This window comes from Artemia sp. Qi Xiang Cuo, chromosome 1 (assembly GCF_049724085.1).
Source record: "Artemia sp. Qi Xiang Cuo chromosome 1, ASM4972408v1, whole genome shotgun sequence".
Lineage (NCBI taxonomy): Eukaryota > Metazoa > Arthropoda > Branchiopoda > Anostraca > Artemiidae > Artemia > Artemia sp. Qi Xiang Cuo.
In genome coordinates, this window is record NC_142794.1 from 28,336,269 (window position 1) to 28,353,132 (window position 16,864).

The window sequence follows — 16,864 nt, forward strand, 5'->3', positions numbered from 1 at the left end:
ATATTGGAGGGAAACTAGGCCCCCTCCCACGCTCATTCTTTCCCGAGATCACCCAATGAAAATTTTGAGATAACCATTTTCTTCAGCATAGTCGAAAATCTAATGAATATGTCTTTGAGGATGACTTAATTCCCCGCAGTTCTTCGGGGAAGGGCTGCAGGTTATGAACTTTGCCTATTGTTTACGTATAGTATTGGTTAATGGGAAGTATACAGACGTTTCCAGGAGGAATTTTCTTCTGGTGGGGGGGGGGGTCGGATGACAGAATTACGTAGGAGTATTTTTCCATGGAAGAAGTTTTCTCAGTACTTTCAAAAGAGCTATCTATTCTAATTAAACAGCCTTTGTGATTCAGGCGTTTGTGATTCGAACAAAATTCGAACATTAGCAGAAAGAGCGAGGTATTGACTAGGGGGTGAACCCCCTCATGTACGTAATAGTTTCAGAAGTCGTTCTTAAAGATTGAGAGAAAATCCACAAGTTACGTATATTTATTACTAATAAAAACGTTCGTAAATAAAATTAAAAGTTCTAGTTCCCTTCATTAGCGTTCGTTAGCATATCGTTTTTAACAGAACGCAAATGAAACCAAGCTATTTAGAGGGTTTGGGAAGAAGGGGGAATAGTGTTACTCTTATTTTAAACCTTGATTACTATGGACCTCGACTTAGTGAGCAGTAGTCCTACTCTTATTTGAGTCAATTTAAGCTCATATTAACATCGACTGAATTATTCATTTCAACATTGCTTCTTTTTAGAATTCATTCATTAATCTATAGTATTATCTCTTATCCTTATGTTTTATTTGATTAGTTATTTTATTTCATGTTTGTTTTAGATTTAATTCATTCCTTGGTAGTAATTACTAATTGTTTGAAGTTTGAACGATTAAAGGAATTTTATTATGTAGCTCTTGACTTTTCTTTGAAAACTTTTCGTATCAAAGCCGTTCTTTAAATTACTTTTTTTTCCTGTTTATGGCAGTTTGACTGTTTGTTAATATTAAAAACATTTGCAAATTTGTGTTGCCTAAGTGGGATGTCGAAACACCAAGACGTGGATAAATTACAGCTTTAATCGGGACTGAAAGAACAATTTTTACATGAATCAGAGACATAAATTATTTAGCTGCCTCGTTCCCCATCTGAAAATATTCACACATATTGTTTCTTGCGTAAACACTAAAATTTCAGCTTAATACCCATAGCCATTCCTGAGATACTACAGATGCGCGATTTTGACAACCTGGGGGAACATAATATCTTTTAATTCAGTCATCACTCCTCTTTATATTCCCGTGAAGTCTTAAATAAATATCCATAGTCCTTACTGATATGCTCGCATTGCAGGTACGCCACTTTGACAACTCGGATGAACAAAATGCTTCTTGAATTAGTTTATTATCCTTCATAATATATGCTGAAAGTTTTAACTTGACGCCCTTAGCCGCTCCTGGGGTATTGCAGGACGTAATTTTCATAGCCTGATTTTTCCGCTCAACACTCCTTTAGAGTTTCAACTTATTGCCCTTTGCCATTTCTGAGATATTGGATTCGAGCAATTTTAATAACATGGAAGAGCATAATGTTGTTGAGTTGAATTTATCATTTCCCACAACGATATCTTTAAGTTTCAGCTTAATACCTTTTGCTGTTCACAAGAAATTGTAGGTACGGCCTTTTTGATATACCAATGTAGATAGTGTCTTTTGCGTTGGTTCAACATCTCCTGATTTTTTTTTACTTAATATCTTTATCCTTTCTGAAATACTGCAGATACGCCCTTTCAACAGCCTGGAAACACCTTGTCCTTTATTTTGTTCAATATCCCCCTAATGATTCCCTGAAACTTTCAACCTTATATTCCTTGCTGTTCCTGAGATATTGCTGTAAATAAACCCTTTTGACAAGCGGAATGTATATAGTATGGTTCAACATCCCCTCAATATTCCTTGGAGGTTTCAAATTAATAGCCTTAATCCTTTCTGAAAGATCACCTTTGCATGTCTTACAACTGCCAATATGCATTTTTTATGTCTTTTCTCCAGGGGCTTTAGGGGTTATGTTATACTTGGAGGCATATTTGTTGAACCTTTCGACTATTTTTAACAAAATAGTTATCTTGAAATTTTGATTGGGACTTTAGGCGTTTCCTGTACCTCATACGTTGGTACATCTATTGACAAAAGCTTTCTCTATTTTTTCAATGCAAAGACGTGGTTTAGACACCACAAATTTTTACGAAGAAACTTTCTATAACCATCTGATTCTTCTCACATGGCTAAATCAGATCAGTTTCTGTTTTTTGGTAGACGGGGTTAAACGGATAGACACTATCCAAGTTGATCTCTTTGGACTAAATTCTGCATATTAAAATTCGTTTATTTAGTAGAAAAGAAAACGATTTTATAGTTTTATTTATATATGAGCCTGGTGTTTAGTATGCCAGGTAATTATTTGGATTTTAGGGGTCTAGGTGTGGTAAATCCGGTGCCATTACAAAAGATCATAACGCATAGGCGTAGAGACCGTCATTACATAAGGTCGTAACGCTTTAGGCACACAGACCGTTATTACATAAGGGCATAACGCTTAGGGAGAGTAGGTCGTCATTACATAAGGTCGTAACGTCTATGGTGTATAGACCGTTGTTGCATAAGTTCTTAACGCCTTGAGAAAACAGACCTTCATTACTTTAGGTCATAACACATAGAGTGTATAGGCCGATATAACGCCTTGTGTGTAGAGACCGTCATTACATAAGGTTATAATGCCTACGGCGTTGGCCTTTGGGCATGTTCTGGCAAGAGGTAACCTCCCCGTGCCAGTGCATTTATGCCTTCCCATGGGCGGTTACCTATTGATCATGTTTAACTAGGTCGTTTTGAAATAAATTAATCTAAAATCTAATTCTGTAGATTGCAGCTGAGATAAGTCCCAGCGTTGAATTATAAATTTTTTATGCTTGAATAAAAAAATATATTTATAATATTTGAGTAAAGTATATTTTAGCTTGTAAAATACATTGTAATTGTTTAAATATGTCAAAAAAATAAATGAAAGAAAAAAATATAAAGTCACAGATTGCTTGTTTACAAAATGATGGAACGTCCCTTTCTGAGAGTGGCAACTCCGCCACCATTAACTCGGGTGCCTCAACAGCGGCCTCGAGAGGTCGAGAAGATACAGATGATGGCAATTCTGAGAATGTGGATAATAATTCTTTTCCCTTTGATGAATGGCAGTCGATGGTAGACACCGATCCTGGAGCAGTTGACAAGATCTCTTTGGCAGTATCGCTTGACCAGGCATACTAAGTACTGCGTGACACCATTAGCCCGACTACTGTTACCGTCCAACAACCTCGCTCGGTGGCAGAGCTTGTTTTGGCTATTAACCCATTCGAGAAAAACTGCTTATCACGTTACCTTTCTCCCCAATGCTGAAAAACAATGTCAAGCAGTGCTCAGAAAAACTGCAGTCAGTATAAAAAAAAACAAGTCATTCTCAGAAAGTGGTACTTTCTCTAACCCTCTTGGCATCGCTGACCGAGCGATAGCTTATAAATGTCACGACACACATTTGTCTTTACAGGCACCACGCGGGAACCCAGAGTTCAGTTTGTTGTCACCAACCGGACAAGTAGAGGACATAAATTTCATATCGGTCGAAGGAAATTCATTCTTGGCCTTAGAGTCTTCCCCACGAGTGGCTCTGGGCATGCTGTCATACAGTGACCTCATATTAGGTACTGTCATAAAAATGTTAAAGGCAGAGAACATCTTTCCTGCCACTATCCCGAAACTGATGAAGCTCTTGTAATCTATCAATGGAAGTCACCGACATCTTTCAAATGTTCTTTCTAGAACATGTTCAAAATTGATGATCATGAGAATTGGTAATGTCTCGAAATCAGTCCCTGACTTGGCTCAAGAGATTAAAAGTGAATTGAGGTCATCATCTCTGGAAAGTGAGCTTCTGGTTTCTGCCGAATTTATGGACCTAGTTAACAGAGTAAGGCGATACAGGGTTGAAAGTAGGCAGTTTTCCAACCCTCTTTTCACAGCTCATCATAGGTGGCAAGTGAACAGAGAATATTAACAGCAACAGGAGGGACGAGACTTTCGTGTCCTAATCCAAAAGAAACCAAGATATGAATAAAAACAGCCATTTTGTTCCCAGAAAGGAAGGGAAGGCTTTAACAACAAAAAAAAGTCGTACCTTCACTTCAGCGCTGAAAACTGGAGGAAGGCAACAGTCAAATACTCACTGATTTGATCCTGGTGCACACTCAAGATCCTCATCCCGTTGGAAATTGTAAGTCTAACTTTGTAGAGAACTGGGAAAGCATAATAGACTAGTTTTTTTTAAACGTGATCAAAGAGGGGTACCATCTGGACTTCAAAAATACACCCTCCTCTAGTCTGCAACCCGATCAACAAATCGAATATATCAAGCAATCATTTGCTAATTTTGAGATCAGAGATTGCCGTAATAATCGAGTACGTTGTAATAGAGGAAGTAACAACTCAGTTGTCTCCAGGATTACACACTCGGATTTTTCTAGTTCCGAAAAAGGAAAATAAGGTTTGACGCCCAACAAAAGACTTATTTTGCCTAAGCCATTTTTTGGATGTGATAACCTTCAAACTGGAGAGCCAGGCCACAATATTATATGCAATGCAGAAATCAAACTGGGCAACCTCAATATATCTGAAAGACGCCTACTGGCATATCGACATTCACAAGAGCCATTGGAAAGACCTAAGGTTCACTTTCCGAAACCTAATCTATCAGTTCAAGATGGTCCTTTATGGGCTAGCATCAAGTCCATCAGTTTTCATCCGCGTGATTGGTGTCATCTTGACCTATTGCCCCCTTCAAGGCATCCAACTGCATGCTTACATGGACGACTGGCTTATGCACCACTACCAAAATTCAGTACTACAGAGCAATATAAGGAACATGATGATTCTCCTGGACCAACTTGGGTTCATGCTGAGCGAGAAATCAGAATTGCAACATATGTAACGGATCATATTTCTCGGGTATCTGATACACCTGAAGGTAAATAGGGTATACCTTACCCCGTAAAAAATTCAGAACTTGTTCTACGCAATCAAGGCACCTCTGGAAAATCGCATACCTCAATAATGCAAGTGATGAATCTGATTAGGCTTACCAAAGCAGGCTTAAGAGCAATTCCTTTCAAAAGAGTACATCTAAGGAAATGTCAATTACTAATGCTCCGGTTGTGGGACAGGTCATTGATTAAAAAATCCCAATTAAGACAGAGATGAAAGAGACATTTTTTACCATGGTTAAAAAAAGATTGGCTGAGTCTAGGACTCTCAAGCCCCCTGTTGTTTCCAAAAGAATGTTCACTGACAGTTCAACCTACGGTTAGGATGGCTATCTAAAGGACCCACATTGAGAGATTTCGGATACTAGGTCTCCAGAAGAGAAGTCTCTTCATATAAATTGCCTCAAGATGAGAGCCATGGCCAACATAATCAAAGCCTTTGCGGAGGAGCTAAAAAACGGGAGTGACGGACAACTAAACAGTAGTCAATTACATAAGCAAATAGGGCGGAACCGTCACGAGAAGGAAAAGGTGTACCCATGGAATGGATTCTGAACGAGAGTGTCTTCAAAGCCCTGTCGAATGAGTACGGATTTCCAAAAGTCGATCTATTTGCAATTCGATTGAAACGGAAGATCAACGTGTATTTCTCACCAGTTCCAGAGTCTCTTGCGATCGGCATAGATACCCTAACCAACGATTGGTCGAACAAACACAGCTGTGATTTTCCTCCTTTTGCCTTGATCCCAAAAGTTCTGGGGAAGGTTCAAATGTCTCTGAACTACCGAATAACGCTAATTGCTCTGAGATGGTCTTACCGAGTTTGGTACACAAATCTTCTCAACCTGCTAATTGACTTGCCTTTACCCCTTGGTAGTCAGGAAGATCTCTCCCAGTAGGATCGACTTTGCCACCTAAGGGATCTAAATTTACGCTGCTGGAAGATATCGATCATGCACTCGAAAAGAGAGGATTTTCTAAAGAATCAGCCCGTGCAAGTGCTAGGCCCCAGTGGCGATCTACCATTGAATTGTACAATAGAAAGTGGCAAGAGCTCGTGGGTTGGTGTAGTGAAAGGAAGATTAATCTTCTCGAAGCCAGAACTCAGACAGTTGTAGAATTCATAATAAATATAAGGACTGATCGAAACCTTACGCCATCAACGATAGAAGGTTTTAAAACAGCAATATGTTGAACATTTGCTCAAGCTATAGGAACAGCTATCAGTAAAGATACTTGTTTGACGAAAATAATATATAATTTCTGGTACGAATCAACTCGGACAAAACATGATATTCCTGCCTGGGATCTTGGCCTTGTTATAGAATATTTTAGAAATTCACGATTTTTTGACTTGTGGAATATCGATATGACAGATCTTACTCTTAAGCCGGTTTTTATTACTGCTTTCGCATCTAGTCGTCAAAGGAGTGAAATTCATGCCTTGTCCTTTAGTGCAGCACAATTTTCTAACAATTTAGTAACTCTCGGATTTCTCCCTTCGTATAGACCCAAAACCATGAAGCCTCATGAGATACTTCTTCTATCCTTCTGCCCGCACTAGATGTAGATCCAGCTTTGCATCAAGTGAGGATACTATCGTCCTACGTACAGAAAATGCCTAATGTGGCAAACAGAAAATGGAGAAAAAGGTTCTTCATTCCTTTTTCTATAATAGCACCACCAGAGGTGGCAGCTGGAACCATTTCTTCTTGGATAAAACAGGCCATAACTCTTGTATATGATGCAGCAAAGAAAAGCGTAGAAAATGGAAAGCACATGACACAAGATCTACGGCGTCATCATGGGCGGTATAAAAATCAATACGACTTGCTGATATAATGAGCGCTGATGGCTGATCTTCGGAGACTACTCCCCGACGACACTAGCTTCATGAACTAGAAGATCGAAACGATGTTCTACATTTCGTTGTGGTTCAGACAGTTATATATAGAGCTTATGCTTTTGGATTTTTGAATTTGAAAATAAAATGTTATTTTAGTAGATTTATGAACCCACCCCCAAATCGGTTGAAATCTAAGCTTTTGTTAATAGATGTACCAACGTATGAGGTAATAGTGACGCCAGAACCAAACTTTTGAATGGAAGTTCAGTTTGGCTAACCGAGACATACCTCATACGTTGGTACTTAGAGTCCCTCCCTCCTTTCCTGATCATAGAGAGTTATGAAATTATAACAGATTTACTTTAAAACAGAAACCGATCTGATTTATTCGTGTGAGAGGAATTAGATCGTTATAGAAATGTTTTGCGCAAAAATTGTGTTCTTAACCCCACCATTATATTACAAAACCGGAGAAAGCTTTTCCCAATAGATATACCAACGTATGAGGCAAGTATTGGCTAGACAAAATGAAATTACATTCGAAACTTCTGTTTTTGGAGGTTTTAAGTGGACCTAGCAAAGCAGGGCAATGGAGGAAGCTTCTTACCCTCAAATCACTTTTGACTCTTAAAAAAAGCACTAAAACATACCATTTGAATCTAGAACCCCCTCTGAAGTTTTTATGACTACCCTTCCATACGAAACGCTCCTATAAACAAAATACTATTAATGCGTTGAAGGCTTACAGTTCTTTGCTACAGGCAACACGAAAGCATATTCTACAATAGAACAAAATGTTACGGTAGATCAGACAGAACATTTTAATTCTTTCCCTACTGCCCCCTTCCAGCTAAAATTTGAGGTCCAAAAAAAATCAACAGTAGCACAAACAAGTAAACAATGAAAACTGAGTAGCGAAGAGGAGTGAACGCTATTCAATGTTTCTCAGGATATGAATTTGAATAACCTGATCCTTTAAATCAATATTTTCTCTTTTTTCTTTATCATATTTACAGTTTCCACTATCATTTGCTTAAACTTAAATCTTGCCACGCCAGTTGTTGCCGGTGTGGAAAAGTCTGGGAGCGACAGTGATTCTTAAAGACAACCCTAGGCTGCTTCAGTCTGAAAATTCCTTAAGGATCACCTCCACAGCGCAGCGTCCACCTAGATGCAATGCTCAAGCATTGTTTCTTGTCTACGGTTTTCTGATACCACGGAGGACCCAGGATCATGTATTTTGAGGGAGTTAGCTCTCACCCAATCACACCATTTGACCGTGATTTTACTATCAACTACTTGCACACGTGGCTGTTCAGTAGAGTTATGCATAGAGACTTTGGTGATCTCAATTTATTGGTTATAGTTTACTACTATGAAATTCGTGTCAGAGACCTATTAGTAAAATATCAGATACTTATTATCAGTAAAATATGAAGGAAAGAAAGATTATTCGGACCTAATACCCAAAAACGTTCCATAAACATTCCAAAAATGTATGCACAAGACCTTGAAAGGTACTTAATTAAACCATAAGTAAGACGTTCCATTTTTTCGTTTTAGAACAAGATTTTAAATACTCACGACAGATCCTCCAAATCATAAAACATGTCCCGACTAGAGTCTAGGATGTAAACACTCACACGCGGAGACTCTAAGTATTCCATCGTCAGTTGGTTAGGAAACGCTCTAACAAATAATGCTCGGACTGTATCAATTGTTGTCACTTCATTTGGCAATGTTGCTCGTTTCGTCTCTGAACGATATTGCAGAAACACACTCCCTTGAAAAAAGTTTAGTGAATGTACTAATTTAACTTGATTATTTAATTCGGTTTCTTACTTTTTCTTACTTATTGATTTTTGCAAAACAAGTTTTTTCAAATCAAAGCAAGGAGCAACATTAATATTTTAAACTAACAGTAGTTTTTCTGTATACAAGGGGGGCTAACCCATCTTCAAATAGCTCTCTCTTAACACCAAAGTCTTTTAGTACTTTAAAAACTCTTCCTATTTTAACTAAACCGTTCTTGTGTTTCAGGTGTCGTTCCAAGAATTGGGACAAAAAGTCAAACTTCAGCGTAAAGAGCAAGTAATTAAGGAAAGGGCAGCCCCTCTCATATATGGGATAATTTCTTTTCGTTTTAAGTTTTAATGTTGCTTCTTGCTTTCAATTCAAAAAACTTGTTTTTTTTTTAATTTATGATATTTTTTTTAATTTTACGATGGAATCCACCTCTGCCATGAATGAAAAATTGTTTTCCACGAAAAATTCTTCCATGGAAAATTTCTTCCATAAAAATTCTTCCTGAAAAGTTCTCTCCAAAAATTCAATCCTCACTAACAATTCCCCCCGGAAAGATCCCTGCGGACAATTCTGCCTGGAAAATTCTCCAAAACCTGCTTTCATTTGAAAAAAATTTGTTCTTATTTTATTTCTGATTTTCAAATCCACAAGAACTGTTTAGTTAAAATAGGAAGAGTTTTTAAAGTAAAATATGCGCAGAGAACGACCCCGAAAAAAAAAACAAAGCTAATAGTCTTTTAAGCTTGCTTCAAGGTGAATACATGTCTTCTTCTTCATCATCATAAAAAACAACACCTGGAATACTAAATGGGCTCCTTTTGGCTTTCAACTGAACATTTTCACATTAATAATACACATAATACATTGCACATACACTGCACATAATAAAATATTCACAATACATTCCATTCCATAATAACTATTTTGATTGGCCGGTGGGAAGTGCAAGTACTCGACCTTCTTGTTTCCAGCAATTTAAGGCCTACTGATCGGCCGGTACCGATACAGCCCTTCCTCTTCGCTCTAGCTCTCTTCTGCACAAGGTGCTAATACTCATAATCAACACATTATATTTTACGCGAAGAAAAAAACATAAAAAATACATCATCAACAATAAACCCTCACAGAACGGGTCATCAACATCAGAGCACGTATACAATTTTTTAATTGTAAAAGTCTGTAAAGTGCTTTTACAATGGAAGCTGGCAATGGCGCATTCACAATCAGGTTAATTTTTGGGGGAAGTTTATACTTTTGAGATAGGTTATTCAGATAGTAAATTCTAGGGGTACTTGCCGTACTTTGAAAATGAAGGTACTGCAGAGATTCTTCAGTTACAGAGTCTAAAATTCGGATCACTATGTTGCTTCCATCTGTATTCTTCTCGTCTCAGTACGACTGCTAAGCTTTTTATTTGAAATAAGGCAGATCGTATTCAAGCTGTTTGAATATTGGAACCAGAGCAGAAGGAGGCTTTCTATAAGGAGCATAGTTTCTAATTGCAGCTCTTAGCGTAATTCAATACTTTCGAGCTTGTTGTGGGTTGATAGACTTTACTGTCTCCGTAGTAAGACTGTCCACTTTTTCATTATAGTCCACTATTCTCTCGCTTATAGAAATACCTCCTACAGAAACAACAGAAGAAATCGAGAAAAAATCCCCCTACTTTCCAAAAAAACTACTTTCATCTAAATGTTCATGAATTGGTACCCTTTGGGTCATAAGAGACCATAATATATATCTCCTAATTTGATTAAGTGATATCTACCAAAGAAACTCTTAAAAAGGCAAATAAAAGGCCTTGTTATTCGTAATATCTCAGGCAGTGGTTTCTCAGCAGCCCACGAAAGATTCGTCTCTCAACCCCGTCACGCTTACTTTTGGGAATGATACTCTGCACGGTGAGTAGTACATTATGCTTACAAAAACAGAGCACAGATTTATCCTCCATAGTCTCCTAAATTAAATAGGGTTGCTGACACTTTAACTGTGAAACTTTGCTACCAACTATTCCTGACCTTCCAGATGCTCAATCGGATAATCAAGTTGTTAATAAAATGTAGGCACATTTTACAGATATTGATAAGAGTGTATCTGATAGTGTTGGACAGTCACCAAATGATGGCTCTTATAATGAATTTCTTGATGAGGTAGCTGAAGTCTCTATATTTTTAAGACCAGTGACTCTTGCAGATCTTGAGACGACTGTGAAGTCAATGAAGAAATCAGCAGCAGGGTCAGATTTTTTCAGTGTTAGAATTCTTCGTTCAGTTTTCTCTACTATTTGAGGTCATCTGTTGTATTTGATTAATTCATGCTTGAAGAGCGGAATTTACCCGGATTCTTTGAAAAATGATCATATGTTACCGCTGTTTAAGAATGGCTATATGAATTATAGGAATAATTACAGACTGATATCAATGCTCCCAATAATATCGCGTCTGTTTGAAAAACTGATTTATGTAAGGTTGGGGGATTTTTTAAATAAAAATTCTTATTTTCAACCTACTCAGTTTGGTTTTTGTCATGGGATGTCAACAGAGCAACTTTTGTTTTTCTTAACAACATTTGTCAATGATTCGTTGGATGCTGGGTTGAACGTTGCGTCTATATTTCTGGACATTACGAAAGCATTTGACTTAGTTGACCACAGTATATTATTATCAAAATTATAGCCTGTCGGTATTCGTGGTAATTTTCACAGTTTGATTTTGTCTTTTTTGAGTGGAAGGAAACTGTTTTTTGAGGTTGGAAGTGTTCATTCGGATTATATGAATGTGAGATGTGGAGTACCGCGGGGTACCTTGTTCTTTTTTATCTTTATTAATAATCTGAATGCCTGCCTTATAAGAATATTGAGTCATGTGGGACCTGTATCTAGACGGTCAAAGATGATATTTCCTAGATTCGCTGATAACACACAGTATTCAGTGGCAGCTGCGACCGAGGCAGATTTATTTCTGCTGTTAAATACAAGAATGAGTTGTATGGGAAGATGGATGCTTGCAAATAAATTATGTTTGAATCATAGTAAAGTAAATTTATTCTATATGGAAGAAGTGCTAATTATTATCCTTGGATCCATAGTATTCAACTAGAAAATGGATATCTCCAGAGACATAGATATTTTCAATATCCTGGTGCCCAAGTCAATGAGTGCCTTGCGTGTAAACCTAATAATGAATCACTGTGTACTAAAATCATCAGGAATTTTGGAATTCTGCAGAAACTGAAGCATTTCCTCCCTCCTAATATTTTCAGAATGCTGTATTTGTCGCTAGTGCATCCATATTTGTTATATTATGTAAGTGTATGGTCAGCGACATTTAACACTTATCAACCGCCACTGAGAGTTCCACAAAATAAAGCTGTTCGTGTTTTATCTGGAATGAGAGGCTCTGACACGGTTCGAGCGCAATACGACGGTATTAAGATTCTGCCATTGTTCGCCCTAGTTAAGTTTTACACGGCATTATTCACGTTTAAAATTTTTAATAACCTGCTACCTGCATGTATCTCGATTGGATTTACTGAAGCTCAACATGGGTATGAAACAAGGATTGCCCATTCAATACGAACCCCGTTCCCGGTCCAATTTAAGGCCTACAGATCAGCCGGTACCAATACAGCCCTTCCTCTTCGCTCTAGCTTTCTTCTGCAAAAGGTAACAGTACTCATAATTAACACACTATTTTTGAAGCCAAGAAAACAAATAATAAAAACTACATCGTCATCAATCAACCCTCAAAAAACGGTTCATCAACATCAGAGAACATCTAAGTTTTTTTTAATATCAATTACCTGTCTGTAAAGGGCTTTGACAGGGAAGCTGGGGAAGGTGCATCCACGATCAGGTTAATTTGGTTGAGGTTTAAACGTTTGAGCTAGGTTATTCAATTAATAAATTCCAGGGGTACCTGCCGTTCTTTTGAAGAGAAGTCGTTGCAGAGTTTCTTCAGTTACATAGTCTACAATCCGGATCACTATGTTGCTTCTATCTGTATTCTTTGCATCTCAGCACTAATGCTAAGCTTTTTTTTTAATTATACAGATCGTATTTCAGTCTCTTCGAATATTGGAACCAGAGCAGAAGGAGGCGTTTTATAAGAAGGACATTTGTAGTTGCAGCTCTGAAAGTAGTTCAATACTTTCGAGGATGTTGTGGGTTGGTAGACTTTAGTGTCTCCATAGTAAGAATGTCAACTTTTTAATTATAACTGATGCCTACATGGTTAGGAATATGCTGGAAAGCCACCGCTATGGTTATCTTGGATAAAAAATCAAGTAGCTTTCTTACCTTCTGCAAATTAGTGTCCTTTGCATTTCAGGTTATAGTTTTATAAGTTTAAGAGCAGTTTGAGAATCCAAGAAGATTGCATAAGCGAGAAGGTATATTGTCGACAGCCCTCTATGATTCAGCTATTGCTGCCAATTCAGCCATCGAAACTGAAGAGTCCAGTGGAAGAGCCTTTCGAATGGTCGGTGAGGTAACCGGAATTATTGCTGCTGGGGTGGGTGTATTCCCTACTAGGGATCCATCACTGTAAACAAGTATATAATTCTTGATTTTTGTAGCTTTTTTCTAATCACTTCAACTCTTATTAGTTCATGTGGGATATTCTCTTTTTCTACGTAATAAGCTCAAGACTAACTTTGGTGGACGACTCTTCCATGGAGGAGGGAACTTAAAAGAATCGACCTGATATCCATTCATCAGTTTGTACAGAGTGCTTAAAATGCTTGCCAAGATGCAATTCCCATGTGATTCTGCTGCCAAACGCTCCCATGACAAAGAGTGAAAATAGGGTGTCACTCCCCATATTCTTGAATCTTTGTATAATATTTGACAGTCGCTTTGGCTATTTTTTCGCTTATAGAAACAACTCCTGCTAATTTCCTGGTACGTTCACGAGAATTGTGAACGTGCGTTCACGTAGAATTTGTAAAACACAATTTAAATATTACGAGGGGGGCATCAAATTTATAGGGATATTTATAACGCCAAAAGCTATGACGACGTTTAAGGGTGAAGCACGGGTTCATCTGGGGCACCAATTGAGGGGCAGGTAGGAGTTTCTATTAATGTTTTTTCTCTCTTTATTTTTATCTACCTTCCTCTATATTTTGGAAAATAATTTTTTTGGTATTCTCTTGAGAAAAAAACTTTTTGTATTTATTGAAAAAAATCGAAAAAAATCCCCCCTTACTTTGCAAAAAAGGTATCTTTATCTACATTTTCATGAATTGACACTCTTTGGATTCATAAAAGACCAAAATATATATCCCCTAATTTAATTGAGAGATATCAATTGAAACTATTGAAAAGGCAGATGAAAAACTTAGTTATTCGTAGTATCTCAGGCAGTGGTTTCTCAGGCCAATCTTCTTTTTTTCATAATGATTAAAAAAAATGTCCCATAAATCTTCAAATGTACAATTAAGAGAAAATTGCAATAGAAACACAAACTAGAGAGATTTCAGAATTAGAACCTGATGACCTTAACGAGATAATTGAGCAGGATGCTAAAAAAAAAATTTGCAAGCAATGCACCAAATAATGTTTATATTTAAAAACCTAAGTATACAAAAATAAATCGTCAATTTAAAAGGTAAATAAAACAGAAATTAAATCTGTTTCCTTTATTGAGGATACAGCCCTATGCTTTCTAAAAGCCAGAATATAATTTTTACTTTACTAAAAGCCAGAATATAATTTTTACTTTACTCGAAAAAATTGGCCACGAAAGATTGACCTCTCAAGCCTGTCATGCTCACTCTTGGGAATCATACTCCGCACGGTGAGTGACGATTGAACGATTGTACTAACGAAAAATACAATAGCCATGTAAACGTATGACGAAAAAATGTATCAATTTTCATAGAATCCCAATAACCACCTCTGAACGAATACACTCAACATGCTCAGAGAAACATAAAACTTCAACTAGAATGACCCACAGAAATTCCACAGAACTCCTACGGATGACGACTTCAGTGCAATTATTTAATTTCATTAAACAAGGATAATAATTGGTAGATCGAGCGACTATTATAACGGTTGACTTTTTCCAAATAGGTTTTAACCTTCTGACACACAACCTTTTCTCAATGTTTGCAAAATTCACTAACAATGTATCCAACAATTCTTTTTCAGAACTACCAGATACGGTAGAAGAGGCATTATCTGAAAATAATACTAGCACTTTGCCGGGCTTAGATGTCTAAGCACTACTACTGATTTCACTTATACATCAGAAATCACCACAAGAATATTAATAATATAAACGACAAAACATTGGTCCAAGAGGAGACCCTTGAGGAGCACCTTAAATGCTTGATTCTTAGAATTAATTTTGATTCCTTGACTTCTCAAAAGTCCAGGCTATATATTTTTTTCTATACGATCGTTTATTTTAATTTCTGTTCACTTTGGATTTCAATTATTCTTGAATAGTAATTTCTAGTCGTTTTGAATTATTATAGAAATTTATTTCTGCTGGTCTTAAGCTTAATATGGCTCCTTACTTTCCTTTGAAAACTTTTTTTTTAGAAGTTTTTTTTAATTAATAACTAAAAAAAGGCTAAGACAGTTAGGTCAAACTTAAACAGTGAGGGAAGATTTGTTGCCGAAAATCGTGCTCTTTCACAATTCAGCCTGACCAAATCCAAAGTAAAGCTTGTTCAAACAAGATTGACAGAGCTTGAGGGAAAATATTTAAACAATCTTGGAATTTCATGGGTGGAAGTAGCGAGAAAACCGTGAAATAGGATGGAGCAAAAAAAAAAAACAGTTTATGCAGCTGTTTTTGCCTCGAGTGGCTTGGAGGTGTTATGCATTGGTAATAGAATTGAAATTGTTTTTGTTTCTTTGTTTATGAAAAATAAATATATTTCCTGAGTAGCCATATACTTACAGCTTTTAGGCGTTTACTAAATAAAATAAAAACATTTTTAATGAAGTAAATAGCTAAATTAAAATACAAGTGTGAAGAAATTCCCCCACATATGAGAGTGACCGACTCTCCTCTTAAGTGAAATTTGCGTTAGAACTCTATAGTGCTTTAGTGAAATCATTTACGAATGCAAAAATCGTAATTAATAGGTAATTCCAAGTAATTTACCGTTTTTTCTAGAGGCTACTTTGCACTTTCTGGTTTAAAAATGAATATTTTTCAGGCATTAACAATCTGTATCGAGTCTTGAACTTATGACACATTCGTAAAAGCTTATAATTTAGCTTGTCTCTTCTTAAATTTTGACTAAAAGAACCTTTTCCTCTCCAGCCAATTTATCGCCTTTTCATAGCTTTTGTTACGAGCATGTTATATCTCCCTTGGGGCAGGTTTGCTTCGCCTCGGGATATTCTAACACTTTAAAATGAAGGGAGAAACGAAACAAACTTTCTGAAAGCTCGATGTATGTCTATTTTCTGAATGAAATCGCGGACGTTTCTTCCAAACTAAAAGCTACAAGTCAAGGAATTTGGGGGGAAATGATGTTGCCCAGTATCAATCAAAAATTTTATTACCTAACGGTTTTTCCATAGTCTTCGACGGTGTTCGGATAACTGGGAGTGCTGAAGCTCTTGGCTTTATGCCAAATCTTTTATTAGCTACTATATCACTATTTGTACTCTCTGTCTCAGACACTAATCCAGGATCTTCGTCACAAGGCAAAGAATTCAATGAATCACACGGGGACTGGCTTCTCAGACTGTCGAACTGTCCAGACGCAAAATAACGCTGCTGCATCTGTTGAGATTTCTGAAATTTAAAAAAACATATATTTACATGATTAAGATAGTTCTGTATTGAAAGCATATGCTTACTGACGGCTAAGAGCTTCTTTAAGTACTGAAAATAGTGAAAATTCAATATCGAAAATTCCAGTACCCAGAGCATTCAATTTTTCAAACTGTTCGTGGTAACGAACTGCATGTAAGGACACGGCTCATAAGTAATTGAAACTCTATAAAACGGAATTTTGATAAAAAAAAAGAAAGAAAGAAAATAAATACATCAAAAGAATTGACTTTTTATGCTAATTCAAAATATGTAATATTCCTTAGGTTTAATTTTACCCAACAAAAGATACAATCCTGAGAAAATGTGCCTGATTTTTGAAAAAGGA

General features: G+C 36.9%; 1 protein-coding gene across 1 annotated transcript in view; it reads right to left on the bottom strand.

Annotated features, from left to right (window-relative positions):
* Nucleotides 1–16,864, bottom strand: part of LOC148956173 (coiled-coil domain-containing protein AGAP005037) — a 398,884-nt gene that overhangs the window by 282,276 nt on the left and 99,744 nt on the right. Inside the window, exons 3-4 of the mRNA XM_089089607.1 lie at nucleotides 16,263–16,497; nucleotides 8,513–8,711 (exon numbers count right to left, since the gene is read on the bottom strand). Coding sequence (XP_088945733.1) covers nucleotides 8,513–8,711; nucleotides 16,263–16,497 — 434 coding nt within the window. The remainder of the gene's footprint in view (nucleotides 1–8,512; nucleotides 8,712–16,262; nucleotides 16,498–16,864) is intronic.